The 27686-nt window shown below is 44.7% G+C and overlaps 2 protein-coding genes across 6 annotated transcripts in view; one reads left to right on the forward strand and one right to left on the reverse strand.

Moving 5' to 3' along the window:
• Nucleotides 1–13793, reverse strand: part of TRAF1 (TNF receptor associated factor 1) — a 112438-nt gene extending 98645 nt beyond the window's left edge. Inside the window, exon 1 of the mRNA XM_072352488.1 lies at nt 13789–13793. The gene's annotated coding sequence lies outside the window, so the exon portion shown is untranslated. The remainder of the gene's footprint in view (nt 1–13788) is intronic.
• Nucleotides 1464–27068, forward strand: GSN (gelsolin). 5 transcript variants are annotated; one of them, XM_072352483.1, is made up of 18 exons: nt 1899–1922; nt 5813–5919; nt 15630–15831; nt 16818–16972; nt 17965–18126; nt 18362–18511; nt 18797–18886; nt 19786–19918; nt 20376–20464; nt 21254–21469; nt 22218–22351; nt 23101–23191; nt 23581–23751; nt 24540–24714; nt 24982–25106; nt 25524–25601; nt 26095–26155; nt 26587–27068. In XM_072352483.1, the coding sequence occupies exons 3-18, from the start codon at nt 15639–15641 to the stop codon at nt 26754–26756; spliced, it is 2193 nt and encodes a 730-aa protein (XP_072208584.1). In that variant the 5' UTR covers nt 1899–1922; nt 5813–5919; nt 15630–15638; the 3' UTR covers nt 26757–27068. The 5 variants fall into 5 exon arrangements, with proteins under 5 accessions (XP_072208583.1, XP_072208581.1, XP_072208584.1 ...); XM_072352482.1 differs by lacking the exons at nt 1899–1922; nt 5813–5919 and adding an exon at nt 1464–1660; XM_072352480.1 differs by lacking the exon at nt 5813–5919 and having other exon boundaries at nt 1850–1922.
• Nucleotides 27069–27686: the final 618 nt, after the last annotated feature.

The following is a 27686-nucleotide window of genomic DNA, read 5'->3' on the forward strand; positions in this document are numbered from 1 at the left end:
CTCCACTCTGGTGGGACAGCTGCTTTAGAGAGATACTGCTGCATCTCTGACAACACAGCACCTGCCTGCTCAACAACACGGCTGTAAAGAAACCAGGGGAAAAGGGGAGGAAATCTACAGCCGAGACCTTTCAATGCAGCACCTCGCAGCTATGGGAGGAGATCTTATGAAGAAGTGATACATAAAACACAACTGAAGGGGAAAAGAAACCCCACAGCTGGCATTTATATGATGACATGAAAGCAGCAATTCACAATGGTTAGGAAAACCTAAGCGGCCCAGCAGCAGTAACAGCAGACTGGGAGAATCAGCAGGGAGGGCAGCTGAAGTAATGCATGTCTGCTCAGATGTGGTTTCTCCTTTTTGTTCCCCCAAAGCCCAGCTTCTTTTTCTGGCTGCGTTCAAATGTCTGTGGGCAGGAACAGAAAGCAGAAGCACGGGATCATCCAGGAACCATTCTGCAGTACTGCGCTTCTGTGTGAGCTGGGGCATGTAACGCTGGGCCGCTCTGAAAGGACTGATGGCTCTCTGGTTGGGTTTTAGGATGCCAGGTTCCTCTTCCATCTCTCGCCATTTCAGCTGCCTGCTGTCTGTAGAAACGTCTGCGGCCTTTTTGTTGATTACATTTCTTTATCTTTTCTTAGCTCCTCAATCTTGTGGAAAATAGACAGTCTCGAATCATCAGCATGTACACAACCCCAAACCTGCACATCAGACTTAATAACATTTGTCACAACAGCAGTTCTGGTGTAAGTAGGTGCAAATCAGCCCATCCTCCCCATATGGCAGCGAAGGCAGTGAATGTGGGTTCAGAAGGAAGTAAATCCCTGCCCACTTGTAGGCAGCAGCACTGTCCCTGCAGGCTTCCAGCACTGCAGAAGGCAACGGCTCCAGCTGACAGCGCTGTGCTCAGTGCGGCTCCTCTTATCCCAACTACAGGCCAAGCTGAGCAGCACTGCTTTACCCAAGTTATCTGGGAGATCACACTTAAATGTGGATGTCTGGTTCAGTTCTTTAGCTTAACACTGTGCTGCGTTCTAGCTTTTTTTGCGAGCAAGCAGTCCGTGCCTTGGCACAACCCCATCATTGCAGCAATAGAACTGTGCTGACTACCAGCAACACCCTTGCAGCTGTGTGGCTCCCCAGTTGGTACGGCAACGTGCCCACAGATGGTCCAAGCGGTGAAATGCTGGATGACTCAGTTACCTTCCACAATCGAGATCAGTGCCGCACAGAGCTTCCCAGGCCAGCAGCAGGCACCTTCACACAACCGTGCTTACTTTGCCTCCTTTCCACTGCCTCCCAGCAGCTGTTGGTGCAGAACGAACTCTCCCAGCACGGTCGCCTTGCTGCAGGGCGCTGCAGGGCGCTGCGGGGTCCGCCTGTCCCGGGGCCGGGATGAAGGGCCGCTTTGTTCTGCGGGCTCAAAGGAGCCTTGTTCCTGCGGGTGTGAGCGGGGCACGGGGCTGCCGGCCTGCAGGGAGTCGTGGTGCGGGATGTGGGAGCGCCTGGCCGTGCCCGGGTTTGCTGCTGACCGCGTTGCAGAGCCGCGCTGCCCTCGCTTCGTGGAGGAGCACGAGGAGCTGCTCGCCATGTGACACGGAACGAAGGAACGGCCCTTCCCTCCGCCACCCGGCCGGAGGAGGCTGAGCTGAGTGAGGTAAGCGAGGAACAAAATGGTGGCCGAGGGGCTGGGCGCGGGTGGGGGAAATCACGGCCGCTCTCGAGCTGATGCTGATACTGATGCCGATCCCGGTACCGCCACAGGGCAGGGCAGGGCAGGGCAGAACTGCACAGGGCCTTGGCCGGGGCGGGGCCGGGCTGGGGCGGGGTGCGCGCTGTGACCGCCCCCGGGGCTGCCCGGCTGTGCCCGGCCCCGCGCCCCGCAGCTGCGTCCCGCCCGCCCCGAGCGCCAGCAGCAGGTAGGGCCGGCAGCGCGGCGGGGACAGCGCGGAACCTTCCGGGGTGCGGGGCGGTTCCTGGGGGCAGCGCGGGGCGGCGGGGCCGGGCGGGCGGCAGCTCCGAGCTCGGGGCTGCCGGGGGGATGTGGGGAGGGGCGTGGGGGGAGCGGCGGTACTTCGTGTCTGTTCGAGGCTCGGCGTGGGTCGCACGGCTGCTCCGGAGCCGGTGTTCCCGTGTAACGCTGCTCCGCAGAGTCTGACCCGGTGTTACACCGCGCCCTGATAGCGGCACGCCGTCAGCGCAGCCCGGAGCGGAACGCCGGCTGCCTGCTGAGCATCTGCGACCGGAGCGGCGGGTCTGCGTGCTTCTGTGCCCGGGGAAAGGGTGTTTGAAAGGGAATTGCACGAATGTAGATACTTAAAGTTATTTGAAATGTTTCCTAGGAAAAGTGTTTAAAAAAAAAAAAAAAAGTTATGGGGATGACTTGTTTCAAGGAGGCCTCATTAGTAAGTAGATCCTCATTGAATAAAGCTGCTTTGAATGTTGTTTGCTTTTGGATGTGGAAAAAAAATCCAACTTTGCTAACAAGGATGACTTTAGCATCAGTTTCTTCTAAGTCTTCTTTTTCCTTACTGATCATTACAATTCTTTCAGTTTTCCACTACCAGCTTTGCATGATGCAAGTTTCTCAGTGAAAAAACGTTTCCTTTGCTGAATTTATGGCATGGCTCAGCTTAGGGTACTTCTGCTCTGGAGCAGAACACGGTTCTCAAGTACCTCTCATCCTCTAGGTTTCCCCTACTACCCTGTAGTGTGCTGTGTAATGTCTGCCCAGCAAATGAATTGTTGTCCAAGTACTCAGGATCAGGTCTTGGCTACTGCAAATGGTTTCCCTCATCTTGTCCATGAGGTAGTTTATTCCACACTCCGTACCACGCAGTGCAGAGAGCTCTAACTTTAACCCATAAGCTAGCAGGGAGAAGCAGAACCCAGCACTGCTTGATGTCGTCTCCATGGCAGGCTGTGCCAAGCCGTGCTGCAAGGTGTGCCTGCACACTGTTGTACTCTGCTCTTCACTTCCAGCACAGATAGTGGAGATGCTGTCCTCTGCACGGATGCTCCAATCCTGGGTGTTTATCTGTGCCATCAATGGGCCCCACCACAGTGCCTTCTTGCTGGAGCAGCAGTAACATTCAACACAATGATAGGGTAGGAATTGAAGTTACACCATGTAGGTATACGTGGATGGTGGACTTCTTAAATGCTGCATTTAAATACACGGAGGGATTTTCCAGTGGTTGCCTGAGTGTTCAGATACTACTGCATTCTAGTGAGAACTGGGCACATGCAGGCGGTGGAGGAATGCCTCCTGCCCTCAGAAGAATGGATGCTTTCTTCAGCTTGATGCAATTCCAGTACTACAGGGAAAATAACACGGAAACTGAACCTGCAGACAATCTCTGGCTACTTTTGAATGTCTAAAGTGTGACAAAGCAAAAATGCTACTGCTGGTTTCAACTTTGATTTTACAGGCACAAATCCAAACTGTTTGTGAATTTGTTCCTTTCATCACCGAAGCAGGGATGTGAGATAACATTCTGCAGTCTGGTTGCACGGTTCTGTTACCGAGGGCAGTTGCTGCCAGCTCCAGCTGAGAGGCTGCATGACTTGTTCCATTACAGGGCTGTTTTTGTAGATACTTTATGTATTTTTGTGAGTGCCTCAGCTATCCCCTGAGTTAGCATTGTGGCCAGCAGTGTCACTGAGGGGGGATGCTGCTTCTGGGAAGAGGAGATGGTAAGAGTCTTCCTCTGGTGCACAGAGCAGCAATTAGCTGTTTTCAAAGACCTGTGCTGAGCCAGTGCTTCCCCAGGTTCAGATAAAGTAACTTTTTGTATGCTGGGTGTTGTACAGTGTGCTGGTGGGAACGAAACCATTCCTAAAATAGCCCTCTGTCTTATTTGGTGCTCAGGATTTCTATCTACTTTTAGCTTGCTTTAGGAATGCAAGCTTTCCAGTTGAACTCCAGACTCAGTACTGCTGCTGACATGTTACTCATGCTTATGAAAGAAGATGTTGGATAGGAATCTGGAGATCCACAAACCATTTCCCCCTTTTGCTTTGAAAACCTACCAGAAGGAATACTTTAGTGGTTGGTTTTTCTTCTTCCTCTTCTTCTTCTGTTTTATGTTAGTTTTAAATGTGAGCTGAAGTGATGAAGTTGCAGGTTGATTGCAGTTAAACGGAACGTGGTTAAACATATGAAGTAAGTTGCTCACAGTGAATAACTACTGGATAGGAAGAAGCAGCCGTTCTTGATTACTGTTCACTTTCACAGCACTTAGGAATTGCTGTATGGATAATCTGTTTGTGAACACGTCTCTGCCTGACCGCTTTGTGTACCTCTGTCATGTAGTTCATTCTGCTTCTCAACATTAAAGTTCTCATCTTTTCAGTTTCATCAGTTAATCATCATTTAATCACTTCAGATGCTCAGAAGACTGAAGGAACTTGAAAGAAATGCTCTGGATGATTAATTCTGTTCCCATGAAAGGAAAAGCAATGCGAGGGTTCTCAGCTACAGGCTGGGCTGGAGCAGTTTCGCCAGTATCAGACAATCTCCCTAGGTGGGGGTAGTGCACAGCTATGGAGCCTGCCACGTTTAGTTCATCTGCAAAGTATGTTTCTGCAGGAGGCTCTATGGGACAATGGCGGCGTGAAGAGATAATACAGCCTGATACAGCCCTCAGGGCAGGAGCAGCGGAGCTGTCTCACCGGCTCATCAGTGTCTCAGCAATGACAAGAGCTTGCAGCAGACGCTTAGGCAAAGGAGAGAAGAGTTTGTATGGGCAGATTTCCTTAGGTCTATCACTGGCTTTTGGCAGTAGAGAATTGCCACGATCAGGGATATTTGGAACTGAAGGTTGCATTCAGATGATTATGTTTAATAGTCAATAGTCATCCCATCCCTCATGAATTTCTCATGTCTTTCTGATCCCACTCGTAGTTTTGTTTCCTGAGCAATAATTTCAGTTTTGTGCCTGCAAAGAAGCACTTTTTTTTTTTCCTTTAAAAGTGCTATATAGCAATTGGGTTGTACCTGACCACATAGAAACAATGCTTTAATGCAAATACAAAAAAACAGAGGTTTCTTTTGTTTGTTTTTGTTTCTATTATTATTATTATTATTATTACTGTCTGTGTCATTTTCATGCCCAAGATTAATTCCAGAGTTGGATTTTCTTCAGAGCCCACTCTATCAAGAATTTGTTTCATAGGAACAGCTGTGGGGATCTACCAGGAAGAGCGCTGTCACCACAGGAATAAGTCAGAGCTGGTTATCTCCTGCCCTGAATAATCAGGATTAATTGGGATGCTGCTGAGCCATGAGGCAGACTGCAAAACCTTTACAGGTTTCTGTTGCTAAAGGTCTTCTGTCTTCCCATGATTTTGGCTTTTAGCACAAATAAAAGTAAGTGAACTGGTGGTAGAAGTGTCTGAGCAGAGTACGTACACAACAGGCCTGGAATCCATGGTGTGTGTGTGGTTGTTTCCCAAGAAGCCCGGGATGTTGGCAGATTTCCCATATTTTCATTGCATTCTGTAGGCTGCTGGTTTTTATAGCCAAAGTGCACCGATTGCCAGAGTGGATTCATCGTGCCTTTTATGATCTCTTTGGCACACAGTTGTGTGATTGGCTTTTTTGTCCATGTGCCAGTATGCTCATACCCTCCAGGTACAGCTGTGCTGCCAGTACTTGCCTGATCACAGCAATGGATGCTTTCTTGCAGTATCATGAGTCCATCAGTGTGCAGACACTCAGTGTGTGCAGTCTGCTGATCCGGATGTGTATCTGGGGCACTGGCAGAGGGCTGGTTTGGTAATACGGCTCTGTTATATCCTATCATAGGTGGACTCAGATCAGACAGTGTTCATAGCTGTCAGCTTCCAGTTCTTCACAACTGCTCAGTGAAGGAAAGTGTGAGCAGAAAAATTGGGAAGTAGGAGGCTGTCACGGTAAGTGCTTGAAAAAGCAGCAGGGTTTATCCCTGATTACCCATTGATGATGCGAGGTTCGAGCTTGGACACATGTGGAGCTGAGCAGAGCTGCGGCAGCTTTTCCTTGGGGTGCTGTCAGTGCTCAGCTCAGGAGAGCTGCATGAGGTGACCTGAAGATGCCAGACTGGGACAGCCAGGCTGCTCCATAGGCAGAGCCTGGCACTGGTGCTGCAGTAATTTGCTGTGGTGCTCTGCATAGTTCTGCCCCTTGTACTTCCCCTTGGATAATTGTTTTATTATTAATATTTTTGTTTATCTGTTTGTTCTTTCCCCTCTTTGAGGCGAACTGAGATGTCGATTGTAACTGCATCCTCAGTCAGGATATTCAAACTGATCTGCCAGGGTTTTTTGACCAAAGTTTGGGATATGATGTTGACTGTGTAGAAGGATTAGTTGGTTTGGACTCCACAACTTTTTTTCTGTTCTTATTTTTACCCATTTCAGAGCGTTCTTTTCTCAATACAAGCTGTGGTTTTGGTCTTTCCCCTCTTCTTCTCTTTTCCCCCTCATCCATTTCCCAGTAAGAACCTGGAACTGCTCTCAGCTGGTGTCCCAGCACAACTGGGAGAGAGAGAAACAGCCATCTGTCTGTGCTAGGAACGAGTCAAGCAGTGGGATGCTGTCCAAAAACAAAGTTTAAACATATGTTATTTACTGAACGTTTCCACATGCAGTAAAAATAAAGCTACAATTCAAAACAGTGCCTTTAAAACACTGGAGGAAATGAATCATCCCAGAATGTCTCGGGTTGGATGGGGCTTCTGTGCTGAGAGCTGTCTCCATCAGGGCTTTCCCTGCTTCCAGGCTGCCTGCCTTGAGAGCAGTTGTGGTTCCTCAGCCCTGAAAGCCTGAATCTTGTTAAAAAGAAAATTAAAAAACGGTGTTAATTGCCAGAGGAAGACCAATAAACACTTTCAGTGAGGAAGAAGGGAGTTTTCGACATGGCTGTCAGCAGCATTTCCTTCTTGTGGCTGCAGGCCTGGTGCTCACAGGGGCTGTGGCAGTCAGCTCTGGGACAAAAAGGCCTTCATGAGAAGTTATCTCTTTGAGCCACAGTGACCACATCTGCATGTATTCAGAGAACTGAAAAGGGAACTGCAATAGCTCTTATGTTGATTTTCTCAGATGTTTGGGCTGCCTCTAAAATGGGGCAGCCCTTTCTTGGATGCCCCGAGGAGGAGGATGGTGGGGAAGTTCTGGGCTGCTTGTGCAGGTGCAGGGCTGTGGGAGGCTCCTGGCCATAGCAGTGACTCTGTCTTTTGTGTCCGCCAGGGCTGGCACCACAAACCTGCAGCGTCTGTATGGCTCAGGCACATCTCACGTTCTGATCAGTGCCCCTGAATTTGAAGAGGCATTTTGATTTTGAATGTGTCTGTGAGGTGAGGCAGTTCCTGTTAGTTCAGGATGCTGCCTGTCTGCACGGTGCTCCCATGCAGTGCCCCAGGCTCTGCTGCAACACCTGGGCTGAGCTGCTTGGGGTGCTGTGTCTGTGGGGTAGACAGGATTTTTCCTCTGTGTGCTTTTTAATCACAACTGTTTTATACTCAGTATTTGCACAGATTTCTGTCCTTGTCATAGGTGTAGCAGTGGCTTGTTGTAAGCCCTCTCACCTAGTCACCCATGTCTGCTGCTGCACATGGTGCTCTTCACACTTCCCTTCTGGACTCCTTTTAGGTTGTCTCTTCTGGTTTCCATCCCATCTTCTCCAGTAATAATGTATTAGTCTGTGCTTCCTTGGGTTAACGATAATGAATTGAGCAGACTTCTGTGCTACTGAGGAATGCATTGGCTAACTTGCAGGTTCTCCCGGTTTGCATCAAATTGCAGCTCGTTTCCCCTCTGCACAGCCAGGACGTGGTGACTGGAGGGAGAACATCTGTGTCATTTCCCCACAGCTGACCACAAGCACATCCTCACTGCCTCCATGAGTGTGCTTTGGCTGTCATCACCAGACCCGTCCGTGGGACTTGATAGGGAGTCGTAATCATATTTTAGTGTACTGGATTATGTCTTATGGGTTATATAAGCACTCCTTTAAGACATGTTTTAGGCACTGAACAATGATTTGTGTCCAACTACAATTCACAATTCATTTTTGCTTGCTTTGAAGGAGAGCTGCTGGTAGTTTCCACAGATCCATTCTTATCTGTGCTGCGTGTGTGTAAGTGCATGATTCAGCTCTCACGTATGCTAAGGTAGGGCTTTTAAACAGTTGATTGTATCAGCAGATTTTCTCTGGGTGTGTTTCAATCAGATGGGAGACCTGTATATTCCCCAAGAGTTTCTCCCATGTAAGTAATATTCTTCCTGATTTATATCGTGCACCTGAGAAGAAACTCAGGCTTTTGTGTTTTTATGTGCACCAGGTTTTCAGCCTCCGTGCATCAGACCAAACCTTCTGTTTTCACTGAGTGGACCGTATTCAAAAGGTAGAGAGACCAGAATAGAGCTGACATGACTCATAATGCAAACAAACAGCTGGAAAAAGTGAACAATACGCAAATCATCTGGGTGTTCTCGTTGGCTAAAGTGGCTTAGTAGGAATTTTAACTTTTAAATGCAAAAACCTACTTGCCAATTGTAGGGATAATGCTGTACTTTGTGTCCTGGACTGTTGATGTGAATTCCTCTTGGAATCAAAAATGCGTGTTTTAAATGAAGGAGGAAGCTGTTAAAGGAACAATGCCAGTTTGACCTTTTAGGATTTGTGAGTGGCTGCATCTGTTTAGATGTAACTGCTAGGAGTACCGCTGTGCATCCTGCCTCTCCTACAGGGGACTGAGGTAGTTTGTGGATCTGCCATGGTTCGAGTAGGAGGAGGCTCTTCCATGCCAATCTTTCTGATCCCACAGAAGCCTTGTTTACTACCTTCTTCAGGGAGTGGGAGTAAAGGGGTTGTTCTTACTGCTATGCGTATATGAATTTAAGGCTGTCAGGAGACTGAAAACTGAACTCATATCTCATTTGAGATATTTTTCAATGCTTGTCACCTTGGCAACAAAGCTGAAGTCCCGTCAGATCTGTTTTCAGTGACTTCCTGAAAAGTTAGTCGCATTATATACTATTTTGTCAGGGAGGCAATAAAGAATAGAAAAGTATTCTCTTTTTCAATATGTACCATCACCGGTACCATCTTCCCTTCTCTGATAAATGCAGCACCGTGTCCTGACTTTCTTATTGTCAGAACTTGAATGTTTCTGCAATATTCAGTCCGACAATCTTTGTAAATTCATCAGAGTTTTTACAGGTTTGCAAAGGGTCAGAGAGAAAAGAAAAGGTTGTGTGGGTTGTCAGAAAGTGTGAATTATCTTCAAAGTGTAGGAACAGCTAAACCCGAGATCATAATTTGATATTTGATCTGTGCAGTGACATTATCTCAGACAGTGCTCTGGAGCACACAGCTCTCGCCCTGCCAGTGTTACTGTCACACGTACAACCTGCTGATTTGGTTGGGATTGATCATACCAGTGGTACTTTGCTCCTTACAAAACGCAGAGACTCTCTGTTCTTTTGTTGCAGCAGAAATGTGGTGCTTTACTTCACCTCTCTCATACTGGAGGTGTAGAATGCTATGAGACAAAGGAGTCCTTCTTTCCCGAGGAGACATATGATTTCTTTGGAGCAACCCATAGTCTCTGGGCAATTGTTGTCAAATCAGTAGAGGGAAAGAAAGAATTGTCTGGGTGGAAATGCAGCTGTTTGTCTCCAAGGTACAGTGAGGATGGAGGCACAAGAACCACTTTTGAAGCATGAATGCTGTATGGTTACAAACTTCTGCTCAGATTTACTGGTCTCCCCATACGTTAGAAATTCAGAATGTACTCGACAGTTATTTTGGTGCCCTGTATTATCCATCAGAATAAAAAATAGTGCCTTTGCCATCTGGAAATACAGAAATTGCTCCAGAATCATGCAGCAGGTGTTTTAGATGCTCAGTGGTGCAATGATATGTTGGCTGCAGACCTTCCTTTGTGGGCCCTGTTTATACAACACGTTAAGACAAACTAACTGAACCTATCATGAACTAGGATCTGGAGCTGTAAATGAGAACAGCCATATGGTGATCTGGCCTGCCACTGTCACAGCCTCATTTAACTCAGCTGAGCTTTCCTGAGCAGCCCTGTGTGGGTAAGTCCTGTTCCTATTGCTGGGTATACATAAGGGAATGGCCACAGTTTAACTGTAGATTGAACAAACAAAAAGTTATTCTCAAAGAAAAGGTATATTTGTTTTTCTCTTGTAAGTTACTAGCAGAATCAAGTATGGAAGAGTGCTTGTTCTGAAGGTAAGCCTGAGTTCTCCCTGGTGATGCATTATTGGACAAACAAAGCCAAGCACCCTCAAGAGTGCTGCTCCCTTTAAACCAGGGTGCTAATAACAGCTGGAACTCTGAGTCTCTGCTTCATGTAAATACTTAGAAAATCTCTTTCCTTTGCAACACGTAGACCTCTTTACAGCTGAAGCCGTTTAAACAAACCATTGCACTTCTTTTATCACCCCCTGTTTTACCAGCAATTATCCACTTTACTTTTTATTTTATTTTTTGCAGTTGCTCACATTCAGTGAATATCCTGGGAAAAAAGGCCTGCAGGAGCTTCACTGAGTGGCTTAAAAATATACGTGCTGTTCACTGTCGTAGAAGTGTTGAAGTACAAAGTTTTGTGAGGAAAGCCCCGTGTGCTAATATTTGCTTTGTCATACAGAGGAGCTGCCTACTAAAATCACGTCTGCACATTCCTGTGCATTTAATCTTGTTTCAGGAAATTTTTACTTTAAAAATTCACTTTAAAAAGCATTATCATTACTACCTTGTGCTTTCTGTGCTCTGAAATACTCTGGCAATACCAGAAGTCAGAGAATGTTTTGTTTGAGTTTGTGCATTCCTTCAGCTCGGGTAAGCTGCTCTGGATGTTTGAGGTTGAGTAGGAATCAGACCGGAGCCCAAGAGAATCAAGTGTTGTCTCCTCTTTTTGATTCTGTGAGACTGGATGATACTGTCTCCCAGAAAGATATTTTAGACATTATATGCTTGCGAGGACTGCAGGTGTGAAAACGTGACAGTAGATTTGATGTGGAGGAACTAGTTGTGAATTGTTCCCACTAATTGGCATTGCCACGTGATGAGACAGAAGGATTAAGAGATTCTAGACTCTGTCTTCACAGGTGTGCCTCACAGTGGAACAGGTTGTTCCTTTCTGTGCCGTGCTGGGCCGGGTCTGAGTATGGCAGAATGGGGCTCCTTGTCAGGAGCAAACTCAGAGGAGACTGTAAACAAATAGTGAAAGTGCAGATAGCACAACGTATAGGGGCACAGGGCCTCTCTGGGATGGAGGGGTGGGAGGCACAGCCACAGGGATGAGTGTGAGGAACATAAATGGGAGTATCTGGGGAGGGAGGCAGGGAGAACTGTTTCTTACAAATGCTAGGATAGAAGTAAGCAAAGAATACCGAGTCCCAGACTGGAGATGGTAGAAGCACAGCTGTCAGGGCCTCTGACAGTGCTGTAATGGAGAAGATGCATACCAGGATGTTTGCTGGGCAGAGAAACAAGAGGGTCTCCCCGTCTTTCTTTTGAAACAAGTAGTTCCCAGCCTTGGGAAAAATAAATGTACTGAAGAAGCAGACTTCAAATTCTGCCACTGGTCTATGAGATACACACAGACTTTTGCACAGATTCAGCTTCCATGATGCACCAAGTCCATGAGCTGTGTGTGGTAAATCAGGGTGCAGTCCCTGCAGTTATTTCTGTAGGCCTGTCTCTGTGATAAGGCATTCTCAGACAGACCTGGCATGGTTGTGTTAATTGCACATCTGGACACCATAACGAGTTGTTGTCTTCCACTGTTTGCTCAGAACATTGGACTTTTCTTAAGTTCTTGTTTTTATTGCTGTGCAGCCAAGTGTCATTTAGATGATCCATCTGCACTGAAATCCCATATTTCAAGCCCTTTCTTTGTTTTCCTTAAGTAACTTCTCTTTGCATAAGATGCTGACCCTGTGCAGCATCATTTCTATGACTAAGCTGGACAGTTTTATTAATATCAGCTTGAAGTTTGCTTCCATTTCCATGTCTCCAACAAGACACCCTTTTGAGTATGGTCCTGGCAACCTTATCTGGCATTTGCTGGCAATAACACATCCAGAGCACAGCCTTCTGTGGCTTGACTCAACAATGCAACATTTGCACAGCAGTAATAAGCCATACCAGCTGCTGGCGTGTGTTATACTTAGTCCCTTTTGACATGCTTCAGATGAATCCTTACCAAAGATTATTATAACACACAATTTATTCACCGTAACTCTCCTTCCTTCAGCACCTAATTGACAACACAAGCTTGGACTTAGGACAGAACTCATAAAACACCATGTTAATTAGTGGACCAAGTCTAGGTGTTTGTTTCCTCCCATTTCTCACCTCCTTCCTTCTGCCCCCAGCCTTGGAAAAAAATATAGAAAAAAATGTTATGGGATTTGAGCCTACCATGAAATGGGATGCTGACAGTGAAGATTATCCTTGATCTCTTTGCCTTCCATCTGTTAAGTTTGGCAGTGTCTCGTTGTCCAGACTTTTATTAATAAAAAGTCCAAAGTATTTTTCCATTTGGAAGGGACTCGTCTCTTTCTAACATTGTGCAATCCAGCCGTCTTGCTTTGGGTGTGCTGCAGCTGCAGAAGCCATTCACAGCTGGCTTCCTCGGAGCTCTAGAGCTCTCCCAGTACATAGACAGGCTTCCAAAAGTTCGTCACCAGATTCGGACCTTTGACACTCTGAAGTTCCTTCACAGAAATCAGAGATGTCAGCAGGACTAAGACATTGTTCTCATCTATTTCAGTTTGAGGATTTGCTCTGAAATTTTCAGAAGTGCATTAACTGAATCAGTGTTTGCCAACTTGACATTTCAAAACAAAATGCGTTAGCTTGGACAAGAGAGAAACAATGTTCTAGGAAGAGAGAGGTGTTCTTATGGAGAGAGGAGAAGGCACATGCATATTGAGGTCTGGTCTTTCCATATGGGAGTCTTGTGGACGCAGTCAGGTGGAGCATTTGGCCTCCTCTCGAAGCACCTGCTGAGAACCTGAGAAAGCACAAATGTCACACTGCCGGAAATTCTGCTCAGGGTGCACTAAAATCACCAGCAGTGTAACCACACATCGGCATTGGTTATGTTCCTCATGGTGTTCTTGTTTGCCCTCCCAGGATGTGTGTGGGCACACACACTGCAGCATGTCTAGAGCAGTCTGTGCAGCCCTTGGAAGCTTGTAGCAGGTGCCAGACCTCAGACATGGCTGCTCGACCTCCAGGCTGGGGCTGCTCTGCACCTGGGCTGCCAGTGCTGGCAGTGGAGTGTGAGCCTTCATGTGCAGCCTGTGTGCTGTAGGCACCTGGGAAGTGCCACGGGCTGATGGTTGGAAGGACGAGCTCTTGGCTGCTTGTGTTTGTGGTGGCAGTCTATCAGCATGCTGCTCCCAGCCATGCCTGTTGCAGTTCCATTGACCTGAATGGGACTGATGGTTGCTATGTTTCTGTCACAGGGGTCTTACTACACCCTCAGTGATATTTGGTTGTGGAATTATTGGGTTAGTGTTGCTCTCTTGCCTACCAGACCATTAATGCCCTTTTGCTAACTCTGGAGCTAAAATGCATCGGTCCATCTCAGACTCCTCTGGCTTGTGTTACTCTGATAGGGGTGTGTGCAACATGGCATTCAGGTGCAAGGCACATGAATTTTGCTTTCTGCTGCTCTGACAAGTTCAGAGAGATGAAGGTGTATTCCCTCCATCCTCAGGTTGTTCAGTTATGTACCACTAGTGCTTCTCTATTCTCACATCTTCAAAATCTCTTTCTCTGCAGCCCTTGCCATCTGGAGCAGGCTTGCTCTGCACCTCATCAACTTTCCATTTAGTTGCAGCCTTCAGCAGATGAAATATTGCCTTTGTTGTTGATGTCTTTTAATTTCGTCCTACCCCTTGGCCTTATGACTGGATATTTGGCTTGCTTGAACACATGAGCTCTGTTGCTTGTAATGGATAGCATATTGTCTTGAGCTATTGCCGGCTGGGATTATGTATCTGTAAGTGGCTGAAGGAGTCTGAGGTTCCCTGTGTGCACAAACAGGTTCCACCCTGCATTGCTGAGGGGGTGGGCGTGTTTGTCTCTGATAAAAGATTGGCTTCTGCAGCACTCCTCGATATCGGCGGGAGGAGGAGGAGGGAGCTGGGACTCCCTGCAGCTTCTGCAGGAGGAGGGAGAAGCCCATTTGCTGTTAGAAATGGGAAAACAGGGCTTTAGTTATATTTTTCTTACCATTTTTTGCACAACGGCTCTGAAGCTGAACTGTGTGAGCTCCATGTCTGTTGCAGGGCTTGGCTATGTTGTTACAGCAGCTGTGGTGCTTTCAGCTGTGGTAAGTGACCAGCACCACAATTAAACATTGACGAACTTTTATTCTTCAATTGCTTATAAGAGTCACACTGTTTTCTAACTTTGTAAGGAGTTTGTGCAGTTTTATAGTGGGATTTGGGGAGGAATGAAGTCCAGCTGACTGGAAGCAGAGCCGTCAAAACTCACTGTTTTCCATCTTTATCTGTTTGATAACTGCTTAGAAATCACTTTGGTAGCTAACCTGCTGTTTTGCTCTCTAGTTTGTAACGTTCTTTGTTTCTGCCTTGGAAGCTGAGTTGATGGCACTCCTGTCCATCAGCTACTGTGAAATCTTTCCTTTATCGAATTACTGGATGCTTCTAATATAACGTTTTAATTTTTTCTTCCCTGTTGTCACTTACAGGCATGCTGTAATATACAGACAAACTTCCTTTGCCAATACTATAAGAATGTTTCTGTTTGCTTTCAGTGTTACCAAAGTGAATTATTCTCATATGTAGCTAAATGAAAGTGTTTGCTATGTTTTTGTAAAATAATGGATTGTATATTGTAAATGGATTGCATTTGTGTGACAATGCATGCATTAAAGCAGAATCGTCCCTAATTAAAGCAACATCCCTAGGGCAGGATCTTATGGATAGAACTTGGGTTCCTCAAATAGAACCGTGGCTCAGGAATATGGAAGTAATGCATCCATTGATTATCAGCAGGACGATGTGAGAATATAAGGAACTTTAAAATTATCTCTTTGATATTCACAGTATTTTCCAGTGAGAGCAGGGTCAGATTGCACAATAATAGTTATTAATAATAACATATGGATAATATTATGCAAAATGTAAATAATGACTAATAATTGGGCAAGCTGTACAACATATAATTAGAGGTGGTATGTCCATTTCCTGCACTAATTATCAAGGAAATTTGTATTCCACTTATGTGCCATATTGATAAGCTATAAGTTCGTTTGGAAAATATATAAAGTAAAATCAAGAAATTAGGAAAAATACCCCAAGAAGCCCAAAACCACGCAAAGTAAAAGAGATCCTGTGAAAGAATGTGCCAGGGGTGAGGCAGAAAATAGAGTTGTTTGGAATATGAAAGTAACAATCGTCAGTTGAGAAAGATTTTATGTATTTATTCACAAAATTCAATGCAGGAGAAAAGAAAGGAAATTCTCCACTTGTTGCCTGGGACAATAGCTAAGAGATCAGAAGCAATATCCTTTAAACAGGAGTTTCCTTGTACTGTGTGTATTGAATAACATCCTCTGTCCTGCCCGTAGCCTGTCAGCATGGTGGAGCACGCTGAGTTTTCAAAGGCTGGGAAGGAGCCTGGCCTTCAGATTTGGAGGATCGAGAAATTTGATTTGGTACCAGTGCCAAAAAATCTGTACGGAGACTTCTTCACAGGAGATTCTTATCTGGTGCTGAACACCATCAGACAGCGGAGTGGGAACCTGCAGTATGACTTGCACTTCTGGTTGGGTAAGTCTGATAGGAGTGCCCCTGCTGAAGGGAATTCTGTTCTTCTCACTACTCCGGCTTTCTCCAGTAAGTTTTACCTGAGGAAATAAGGAACAGAACTTTGGGCACGCTCAGAATGCAGTTTTAAGTGCACATATTGTTATTGCCTTAAATATTTGAAATAGTTTCTGCAATAGAGAGTACAGCCACCTCTATACCTGGAAATAGAACCGTGTTATCCAAATAATGGCTTCTCTGATGAAGGTGACACAATTCCTAGTTATCCAGAATCTGTTGTCAGGCCCACAGAAAGGACAAGACTTCAGATGAAAGAGTCTGCTGAAATCGTTTCTATTTCAAGGGGCAGAGGTCAGTTATTATCTTTCTCACACTAGCGTGTGTTCCTTTTCCCCATGAAGTTCAGACCTCGAAAATGGCTTTCTGCAATAAATGCAGAACTGAGTGACATGGCAAGGCTATCTCCACATTTTGTAAAAACAAGGCTCATTGGCAATATCTTAGTTAAAGCTAAGTAGGATCCTTGCAGGCTGGTTTGCCCTATTTGTCATCTGTCAATAGCTTTTCTACCCTAAAGAGATTCTGAGAGGCAAACTGCTGAGGAACTGGTGCCCTGCTATTCTCCACAGCCTTGATAAGCTGATGATGTCTTCCTGCAGATTCATCTGCTTGTGAATGTGGTCCATGAGAAACCTTCCTCCAGGACAGGGTGAAGTAGCAAAGGGAAAATATATGATACTTACCAAAGCCGCAGCTGTGAAGCAGTGGGGCTGCAGCAGTTATGGTGGTATTGGAACCCTTACAGGAAAATAACTTTTTTATTTACATCCTTTGAGGTCATTATTAGAAAAGATTGCAAACTGCTACTCTGCAGACCTCTGTGGAAACTAAACTTTCCAGGAATCTCCTTTCTCCCTTGTGCTTATGCAGTTGGATGCTGAGGCAGAAATCTTGAATTCTCTCCATGTTTTTGCCTCTTTGTTTCTTAGGAGATGAAAGCTCTCAGGATGAACGTGGGGCAGCTGCCATATTCACTGTTCAGATGGATGACTACCTGCAAGGGAAAGCTGTCCAGCACCGTGAAGTGCAAGGCCACGAATCCTCAACATTCCTGGGGTATTTCAAGTCTGGCATCAAGTACAAGGTAGGTTATGGCTGGATCTTTATCCTGCCAGTCTGAATCAAATCTGCAAGAAATGGCATCCTGCCCGCTTCTCAGAAAAATAAGAATTGCCCTTTTGCCAGTTGTTTAAAAAGTATTCCCAACCAGATGTTTTCAGTGGAACTGACAGGGTGGAGAACAGCAGATCCCAGAGGGAGAGATTTGGCTCAACAAATAATGCACAAGGAAAGCCCCAGGAAATTTTAGCGATTGGGATTTTGTTTTTCTTCAGGAGGCAGAGGGGAAAAAAAACAATCCCAAGACGTCTGGAATGAGTTTAAGAGCAATCCAAGTGAATGGGAAACGCCTACTCAGTAGTCTTAACTTCTCCCAGTTACTTAACTAAGATTGGCCTCGCCTGTCTCTTTTTCTGAGCTCAGTCCACCTCCTTACCATCCGTAATGCTTGGGGAAAGTAGATGAATAGCAGTGGGAGCTGTTATGTAATTCCTTGTGATAGAAGTAGAAACGTATAGTCTAGAATCGTTACCCTTGTCAGGAATGCAGTGGTAAAGGAAAGGGTTATCAGGTTGAATGATTGCCAAGCACTTATATTTCTTCATGTTCAACTCTTTTCATCTTTCTGTTTTGCTTATTTACTGCTCATTTGTTATTATTTTCTACTCATTCAAGTTTGGTAGTGCTTTTTTGGACAATACCTTGTAGAGGTAGGGAATCCTGGGGCTGGGATCATTTCTGGTAGGCAGGATGTGCAATATACATGGAAATACACCCTTCACTCCAGTCAAAATCCTGAGCGAACCTCAACTGTTCTCATGTTTCTGTCAGTGTCCCATGGACAACAAAGAAAAGGACAGCTGGGAACATCACTGGATAGATTGACATTCAAGTCCAGCCTGCACATACTAGCTCTCTCTGCAACTTTCTAATGAAACTCTGTCCTGTGAGAAATAAAAACTTCTCATGTATAGCAAATTAATGGATTATTTTCTTCCTTTTTAATCTTTGCCTTAGGCTGGTGGTGTGGCTTCTGGCTTCAGGCATGTGGTTCCCAATGAAGTAACTGTGCAGAGGCTTCTCCAAGTCAAGGGCAGGAGAACAGTCCGAGCCACAGAGGTCCCTGTGACCTGGGAGAGCTTCAACACGGGGGATTGTTTCATCCTTGACCTTGGCAGTGTAAGTACCACACAGAAGATGAGTTATCAGACTTTCAGAGGCAGAAAAATTCTGATTGATTAATTAATTTATTTTTCTTCGTGCCGTGTTTAGTTATCTCAAGTGCTCAGCATTCTGGAACATCACGTAGCTGATTTTCTGACATCTTTCAGTCCTGGACATGTTGCTGCCTCTTTCAGAAAGGTCATGTTAGGGTCTGACAAGTGGCAGCTGCATGATTTTTCTTTCTCCCCAGAACATCTACCAGTGGTGTGGCTCCAACAGCAACCGTCAGGAGCGTCTGAAGGCCACTGTGCTAGCCAAGGGGATTCGGGACAACGAGAGGAACGGTCGTGCCAAAGTCTTTGTTTCAGAGGAAGGAGCCGAGCGGGAGGAAATGCTTCAGGTTGTTCACTTCATCCATTTCTCTATGCTGGAGAGGGAAGGGCAGTAAGTGAAAGAACAGATGCAATGGATAGGTAGGCTCACTAATATTTGTGCTTACACAGGAAGTGCTAGTGTTAGAGACGCTCACTTCAATACAGGCTTAGTCTTTGTCATTGATGGGACATCAGTATATTTTTGCTGTTGTTGATCTAGAAGTTTCTTTTTCTTGTTCCTCGTGGTTGGAGCATCTGGAAACAGATTCTTTTGGATTGGCTAGTAACGTTTTGTTTCCTCTCTCTCTCAGGTCCTGGGACCAAAGCCCAGTTTGCCACAAGGAGCTTCTGACGATACTAAAACTGATACAGCCAATAGAAAGCTGGCTAAGCTCTATAAGGTAACAAGAAACAGATGGACCCTGACAATTGTAGAGAGTTAAGTAATCTTACCACAATTAGATGGAGCTGGAATAGTGTAGAAGAGCAGATCTGATTTGACTCAGAGCCTTTTAGGAACCTTTTTTAATTTAAGCATATGAACCTTGGTTGCTTACACTGCATACCCACATGCTTTTACTGTCTTTATTAGAGACCAGAGTCAGCAGTGAGGATTCAGCTGAAACTTTTCAGGAATTTATGAGAAAAAGGCAGAGTGTGAAATGAGTGGGGGCAATACCGTTAAAAAGATGAGAAGAATGGGCTAGAAACTGGCTTTACCTCTTCCAGTATGCAGTGAGCATGATGAAGTAACAATTTGGAAGGTAACATTTGCCATCAGCTAGTATGAGTGCAGAAGACTGTTCAAGACTTTTTGGGAGGAATTCTTCTCTACAGTCACCTCCACTAATGACTTAGTGAATGTCTGCCAAGATGGTTTGTAAGGTAGTCATTTAGTTACTAGTAGGTACAAGAACTCAGACCGTGGTACCCACTTGACACAGGGAGACCTACTCACAGTTACCAGGGCAGTCCTATTTGGTTCTCAGAAGCAGTTATTTTGCTTTTGAAGAACTTTAATGGCTGCTTTTGCATTCAGAATATTTAGCAGTTTGGATTAGTCTTTGATTCTAGTGATTTCTGCTTTGCTAGACATAACTGAAATCTTCAGAGTAAGTGCTAGGTTCTGTCATACCATTGCTGTGTCAGAGGTTGCCTGTTTGAATAATAATACTGCCTGAAGCAGACAGTGCATTCAGGTTGATTTCCCTTCCAATCCATGAGTTTTGGACCACTGCCATGAAGCTGGAGGGGAACAGACAATGATGCCTTATCTAATCTCTGCACTGTGTTACCACAGGTCTCAAATGGGGCTGGGAACATGGCAGTTTCCCTTGTGGCAGATGAGAACCCATTCTCCCAGGCAGCACTGAACACAGAAGACTGCTTCATTCTGGACCATGGCACAGATGGAAAGATCTTTGTTTGGAAAGGTACCATAGAGATGCAGGTGAAGCTGGTTATGTATGCATAGGATTTTCATCCTGATCCCTGTTTCTTTTGAGCCAGGTAGGAGAGTGTACACTTGATGGTGGTGGTGCATTTCAGGGCATTAGATAATGCTATTAGATTGCATTAACAATCTCAGGAAAGCCCTCACATCTGAAATAGCAGGTGCTGAGATAGTGGGGTTTTGGTTAAATGAAGGTTTCTAGGAACCAGAAAGAAGAAAATAAATGAACATCATAAGCAGAAAGGAAATTGTTCTCTCCATCATCACAGAAAAGCACAAAAGAAATAAAAATTTCATTTAGTACTTGGCACCATCTTCTAGCTGGAATTCTGTGCCCTTCAACTGCTGCAAAAGGTTGAAGTGCTATGGACAGTTTTTTCTCAGGGTAGATAAAACTTGTTAAAAATTGATGTCTTTCCTGTCTCTTTTCATTAAAGGCAGGAGTGCCAATTCTGATGAGAGAAAGGCAGCCCTGAAAACAGCTACTGATTTCATTGATAAGATGGGTTATCCGAAACATACCCAGGTAAGGATGTGCAGCCCACCCAGACACCACTGTGAGTAGTTTTCTTCCACATAGGCCACTGACTCCTGACTCAAGTGTCAGTATCAGTCTTTCAAGTAGCTCCTGTTTTGGTGGATGTGCTGTTCAGCAGAGATACTGCAGTCCATCTCCAAGGCTAACACTGTCCTTAGAATGGCATTTACTGCTTTTCAAGTAGAATGTAACATTTATTCCTCTCAGATACAGTTTTATTTTTATCTTTTACCTTTTCTGTGACCTCTCCAAAAGGTGAAAAACAGAAGACATGGGTAAACTTGCCTTTCTTATGGTGATGATTCTAAAAGTTTAACATTCCTTCAGCTTCCCTCAAATCCCAACTTAGGCTGAGTATACATCTAGCATATTCTAAAACCCATAGTGTTGGTTGTGGTAGTATGGACCATCCGGGCATAGTTACACAAAAGCTTAAAGACTGACTAACACTAGCTTGGAAGAAGCTGGGGACAATTCTTTCAAACTAGTGGCTCCAAGCAGCAGGGAACAGATGGTTTGTGATGTGTCTTTAGTCTTGATAAAGGTCTGTTTGGTATCTAATAATTGTAGGTTTGGTTGATTGCTTTATCTCAGGCATCAGTGACACCTGACTTGACTGCTTTGTGACACCAAGCCCTTCACTGCTGTAGCCTCAGGAGAGTTACAAGGCAATTCTGCCAGCCTGAAATGAAGCTCCTATGAAGCAAGCCATAAGCAGTAGCCAGAGATGGAGCTGTGTCAGATGTGGGGTCTGATGGGCTGGGTCTGTTGTTTCAGGTCCAGGTCCTCCCTGAGAGTGGTGAAACACCTTTATTTAAACAATTCTTCAAGAACTGGAGGGACAAGGACCAGACAGAAGGACTGGGAGAGGCTTACATTTCTGGTCATGTTGCCAAAATCGAGAAGGTTCCTTTTGATGCTGCCACTCTACACACCTCCAGGGCCATGGCTGCCCAGCATGGCATGGAGGATGATGGCTCTGGCAAGAAACAGGTAAGCCGTATCAGAATCCTTTTGAAGAGTTTCCAGAATTGTCTTTACTACTTGGTGCCTTGCTGCAAGAACAGACGGAGCTTGAGATTCATCAGCACTGCGCTTTCATAATCGCTGGGGGAATTTTTAACATTTAGGATACCAGGAAGGTCTTGAGAGCCCAACAGCCACGTGGTGTAGATGAGCTGTCATTTTCACTCCAAGATTGCCCTGGGGTTAATGCTTCACCCAATACCATTGACAAAGACTTCTTTCTCATTCCTCCTCATCCCATGTGATGAGTGATTGTCTCAGAACACCTATCTGGCACATCTGGATGTATGTGTTTGTGCACAGAAATGAGCTGAGCCGTGAGTCCCAGCCAACCTGGGTAAACTAAAATCTGTTCATCATCACAGAGAATTCAGAATGATCTTGTTGTGTACAAAATGGGCATCAGTGCTGGCAGTGCTGGTAGTCTGATATTTCTCGTGTGTTTCTCACCATTTGGAAAGCCTGGTCAAGATTTGGGAGTTTACAGTAGGATGAATGAAGTGTTCCTTCCTTCCAGGCTTGGCTGCAGGCAGTGGAATCTGCTGTGGGTGGGAATGACAGATTGTTAGTAGCTTTCCCCAGCAGGTGGGGCTGCAGGACTGCAAGTTTTGGGAGGCTGAAGGAAGAAAACAGCAGAGACTTTGCTAAGGAATATCTGCTTATTCTTATTTCACTAAGAAAATCTCTGCTCCTCTCCCTCTGTGCTCTTTTCTAGATTTGGAGAATAGAAGGCTCAGAGAAAGTGCCAGTGAATCCTGCAACATATGGCCAGTTCTATGGAGGGGATAGCTATATTATCTTGTACGACTACCGGCATGCTGGAAAGCAGGGGCAGATCATTTACACTTGGTAAGAAAGTTTGCACCTTTGTGGATCTTTGAAGTCTGCTTCTTTGAGAGTGGGTCACTGCTCCCATTTATGGAGGATCCTCAGGGAATAAGATCTCACGTAGCGTTGTATTCCCTTCCAGAACATTAACAGAGGTCTGGAAAGTTCTGAAGTTTGAATGGAAAGAATTACTGTGATAGCATCTTTTTTGTTTGCTTGTTTGTTTGTATTTCTAGCAGTAGTTAATGCTTTGGATCAAGCTCTGGACTTCTCGTAGTTTCTACATCTGAGACCATTGTAACTAACTTTTCTTACTTTGACATCTTGACTGGTAGATCAGGTCACAGTTCCCAGGCCATGCCTTTAAGGAAGAGCTTTTTACATTCTCACAGTGGTGAAGTTTTTGCTTCTCAGCAAGCAGAGAGGGCACAGGCAAGCTGTGTAACTCAAACCAAAAAGGGTGCAGGCTGTATAAGGACTGCATGTATAGTTCCTGCTAGCAGCACAACGGTCATGTTTTTAAGTTGGCTGCTGGAAGGATCTTTGGAGATAGGCATGGAGATACTAAAGGATCTCTGCTTATTAACTAGAGAACATCCATATTTCCCTCTTGTAATCAATCAGTCTTACTGTCTAAGAAAGTGAACTTTGTTTTCATGCTGAATGAAGTGCTACTGAGGTTTGATAGCCCAGAAGTTTTTCTTACATCTTGATCTCTGTAAGGTGCGCGTGTTGGGGAATAGAACCTCACATTTTGCCTTGTCTTTCAGGCAGGGTGCTCATTCTACTCAAGATGAAATTACGACTTCAGCATTCCTCACAGTACAACTGGATGAGGAGCTGGGAGGCAGCCCTGTGCAGGTGAAAAAAACCAACAAACAAATGTTAAATAAACACGAAAACAGACAGAGAATAAATAGGATATAATCAGTTTTCACAAACTTTGCAGGTGGCTGCGAGCTGTCTGCTTTCTAGTGTTAAGAACTCTCAGAAATTAACAATCTGCATTTCACATGAATTAATGCAACATGTTGGCAGCCAACAGGACTTGCTAGGAGAAGCAGAAAACACGCTAGGTATATTTAATTACATTTTTTGCAAAGGCAGCTGGATTGGTGAGGACTGTAAACTCCATAAGTTCTGTAAGGAGAGTCCAGCCAGAAATGTGGCAGCCAAATCTATTTCCAGCGTATGTTCTGCTTCTCTTCATCAGTGCCCTAGAGCTGACAGCAGGTTATCTTTTTCTCTAGAAACGAGTAGTGCAAGGAAAAGAACCACCTCATCTGATGAGCATGTTTGGTGGAAAGCCCTTGATTGTTTACAAGGGTGGAACTTCTCGGGAAGGAGGCCAGACCGCACCGGCACAAACACGGCTGTTCCAGGTCCGGTCCAGCACCTCAGGAGCTACCAGAGCTGTAGAGGTATGTGGAAAGAGAGCCAGCTTCTGTGTTGTATACATAAGCTGCAATGGGGACACAATCTCTCCGAGAATATAAACTGTAACAAACGTTTAAACCTTTAGAAACTGTTAAAAGATGTCTCTTTTCTGGTGAATAAGTGCTGATAGTCATCATGTTCTTTTTAGTTTATAAATATCACCTCAAACACGCTGATGTGGTTCTCAAATCCACAGTAGATGTTACACCCAGCATCAAAGAATGATTTTCAAATACTGTTTGATCCTGGATATTGTGACTTGTTCTAAGCTTGTGTGACCACGCTGCTACCAGTGGGAGACTGCAAGTGCTAAAGACTCTAAACAAAAATAGAGCCTGTGCCAGGATAGAGGCTGAGAGCCTTACTGATTTGAAAGAAAATGCACAAATACAAACAAACATTATGCTAATGATTCATCAGCCTCAGCAGCAGGGATGGAGCTCTAGGATAGTCTCCCCAGCAAGTTCTTCTATATCCTGACAGAACCATAAAGACTGGCAAAATGAGAGCCCCCAGCATCTGAGCAGGAAGTCATATGTATCTGTAGACTGCATAAAGAAGCACACATTCGTTTACTCTTCTCATATGACTAAGCCTGACTCATTACCAAATACAGGCAAATATGCAACATATATTGTAACCCTACACGCTTGTATGGAAAGTCTTGTTTGAAGTTTGTTTAAGGATAGATACTAACTTTTATTTTGAAATTATGGGCTCCACAAAGAGAATGATTACATCTCACACGTGCAACTTTCTTTTATTTTTCCAGCTGGATCCTGCTGCCAGTCAGCTGAACTCCAATGATGCTTTTGTCCTGAAAACTCCTTCTGCTGCTTACCTCTGGGTCGGCCGAGGCTCCAACAGTGCAGAGCTGTCAGGAGCACAAGAGCTGCTGAAGGTTCTGGGAGCTCGCCCAGTTCAGGTTTCTGAGGGTAGAGAGCCAGGTGAGGGACACACATGAAGACTGAGGTCATTTCTGTGTAGCTGCATTTTCTCAGTAGTTATTTCCTGGATGCTTTCTTTTTGTCTCAGAACAAAGAAATGTGAACGTGACACAGGGTGGCTTCTCCATTCGTTATGTTTAACAGCACAGCCATGTTTGTAGGCCTCTGAGACTTCCTGGGAAGAATGCTTCAAGTCCAACCCAAGCCATACTGCTACTGTGTTTTCCAGCTATAGTTGAGGCAAACGTGTATCTTTTTCTTTTCCAGATAACTTCTGGGCGGCTTTGGGTGGGAAAGCTCCCTACCGAACCTCTCCTCGGCTGAAGGACAAGAAGATGGATGCTCACCCCCCTCGTCTTTTTGCCTGCTCTAACAAGAGTGGACGCTTCACTGTGAGTATCTGGGAAGACAGTCAATTAATTCAACGTTCATCTGACAAAGCTGAGACAAACTTAGTCTGAGTGTGCCCTGAGTCAACTGATGAGCTGCTACACCCAATTTTCCTTCGTAGTGTTGCCTCCAGAAGGGAAAGTATTGCACCACTTATTTTTTGTGCAGAGATGGCAGCTACCTCTATAGCAGCTTGCTGAACCATTAGTCTGGTCCTCCCCTGGTTAACCATCAGCATTCCAATTCCTAAGATTTTAGCTCATGAATCTTTCAAGAGGTGAGAGGCAGCATTAGAAGTTTTGTACAGGAATGAAAGGATGATGAGAGGTGAAACTAGGGCCCTGGGGAACTGCATTTCTCTTGCAAAGGTAAAGTGACACTTGCAGAATGTCCTCAACTTTTGATCTTCTGTTTTCCAGATTGAGGAAGTCCCTGGAGATCTGACTCAGGATGACCTTGCTACAGATGACGTTATGATCCTTGACACATGGGATCAGGTGTGTCATGTTTACCTGACAAGCAGAGAAGCAAAGAATACACACAATGTGGCTCTAGATTTAAAGATCCAAATTAAAATCACAACAGAATTATTAAATTGTAGAATCCTTTTGCCTTGAAGTCTGAGAACAAACCACCTCACCTGTGCCACTAAAGAGAACTTACACCCAGAACCAGTTGCTGTGCACAACTCAGCCAAAAGTGAACTTAGAGATGAATTCTGTCTCTGTTTTACATAAAGATGTTCAAACATCAGTTACCTTTTTCTGATGTTAAGCTTGTGTGCAACTTGTTCATGTGATTAGAAAAAAACAGCAGATAAACTGCTGTCAAAAAGCTTCCCGTCATCTACCAGTAACTTTATTTGGCTCACCAGGAGGAATAAGTTTCTGTTCAGTGTTGTACTCAGTTCACTGAGCCCTTCTTCTCTTTCATAGGCACATTGGCTGTTGCTGAAACAATTCATGTGGTTTATGTTTTTTTAATCTATAGGTGTTTGTATGGATTGGAAAAGATGCCCAGGAGGAAGAAAAGACCGAGGCTTTGAAATCAGGTAATGCCATGACATTTTTCCTTCTGAAATTAATGTTTTGTTTTTTATTTTCCCACCATCTGATTTTAAGTCAGACAATTAAATGTACTGAGAAATGGATCTTAGTCGTAACATTCAGTGTTGTGATCAAAGTGATCACATAGATTGAGAAAAGAGAGTCCCAAAGATCAGCAGGAGGTATGGTATTCAAACACACTGTGCTCAGACCCTGCCAGTGGAAAAGCATCCCTGTGTGGGTGGTACAGACTGCAGTTATATTGGAGCATTTTATGGCCCTAACGTGTTTTCTACCCAAGAATGCCTTATTTGTTAATTCGTAATTAATTAAAACCTTGTTTTAATGAAAAATCTGAAACTGTGTCTCTAACATCCATCTGCTGCTCCATAAGATTTGTGCTTGATGAGATTTTCTTCTCCTTGTGCCTTTACAGCTAAACGATACATTGAAACCGATCCATCCAGCCGCGACAAGAGAACTCCAGTCACACTGGTTAAGCAAGGGCTTGAGCCTCCTACCTTCTCCGGCTGGTTTCTGGGCTGGGATGATGACTACTGGTCTGTTGATCCTCTGCAGAGAGCAATGGCAGATGTGGATGTCTAAGTAACAGGTTTTTTCTCTTTTTAATAAAGCAAGTTTAGTTCCTTCAGTGCCTTCAAGAGCTGCTTCCTCCTGCTGGGTGGATGCTAGCATGGCAATGATGTCAATAGCCAATTAGCTGTGCAATAAGTACCAAAACCAATCATGACCAGTCTTATTGCTCTACTCCTTGCTTTGATTATATTTAATACGGTAAAGCTTGTTTGGAATAGAAGAATGGGTGAGCTTTGTTACTAAGCTGAAAACATTAAACAGAACCTGTAGATCCCACATTTGAACTTACTTGAAACAAATACACACCTTAGAAAAACGAAACCTTTGTGCGTTTTTTGTGAGCACGTTGAATGTTTACAGAAAGGATTCTGTGGTGGTTTGGGATGCTTTGTTTTCCTCTCCATAGAACTTCTAGCACTGAATACTCTGGTAAATTCACTGCATTCTTCTCTTTCAGAAAGTCAAGCAGCAGTAAATAAATAGTGTTTTTTAACTCAGGATCAGAGAAGGAAGCGTTGACCAGTACATAACAGCAGCAGGTACAGGTACACTCACCTTCCCTAAGGATTAATGGCAAGCTGTGTAGTAGCTTTGTTTCTTACTGCAAGTGTGTGCACATAGTGATGTTAATTAGTACTTCCTTGTTAACCATGTTTACACCTGTACAGAAGCTCAGTTCTGCTTATGGTACCTAAAATACTGGTCAACAGCTGCAGATTGGTGTATTGATTTTATAATGCAGGGGTGATAATAGCTCTAAATACAGAACTGACCTTACCAGAAAGGTGATAAAAAAAATAACAAACCTTATGCTGGCCAGTATCAGAGCAAGGGCACATCACTCACTGACCTGGGCTTTTGTTTTCATTCTCATCTCCCAGTAATTAAGGACTAGATGCCAAACTGGGTAACAGTGGTAGCCTAAAGAACCTCCCTCTC

This window comes from Excalfactoria chinensis, chromosome 18, assembly GCF_039878825.1.
Source record: "Excalfactoria chinensis isolate bCotChi1 chromosome 18, bCotChi1.hap2, whole genome shotgun sequence".
NCBI lineage: Eukaryota > Metazoa > Chordata > Aves > Galliformes > Phasianidae > Excalfactoria > Excalfactoria chinensis.

Bases quoted from the DNA above. Each gene is read 5' to 3' on its own strand.
- GSN (XM_072352484.1), top strand. From the start codon at position 14,232: ATGGGAAAACAGGGCTTTAGTTATATTTTTCTTACCATTTTTTGCACA. The intron at 18,887-19,785 runs GTAACAAGAAAC...GTGTTACCACAG, and splicing joins AGCTGGCTAAGCTCTATAAG to GTCTCAAATGGGGCTGGGAA. The intron at 21,470-22,217 runs GTAAGCCGTATC...GCTCTTTTCTAG, and splicing joins ATGGCTCTGGCAAGAAACAG to ATTTGGAGAATAGAAGGCTC.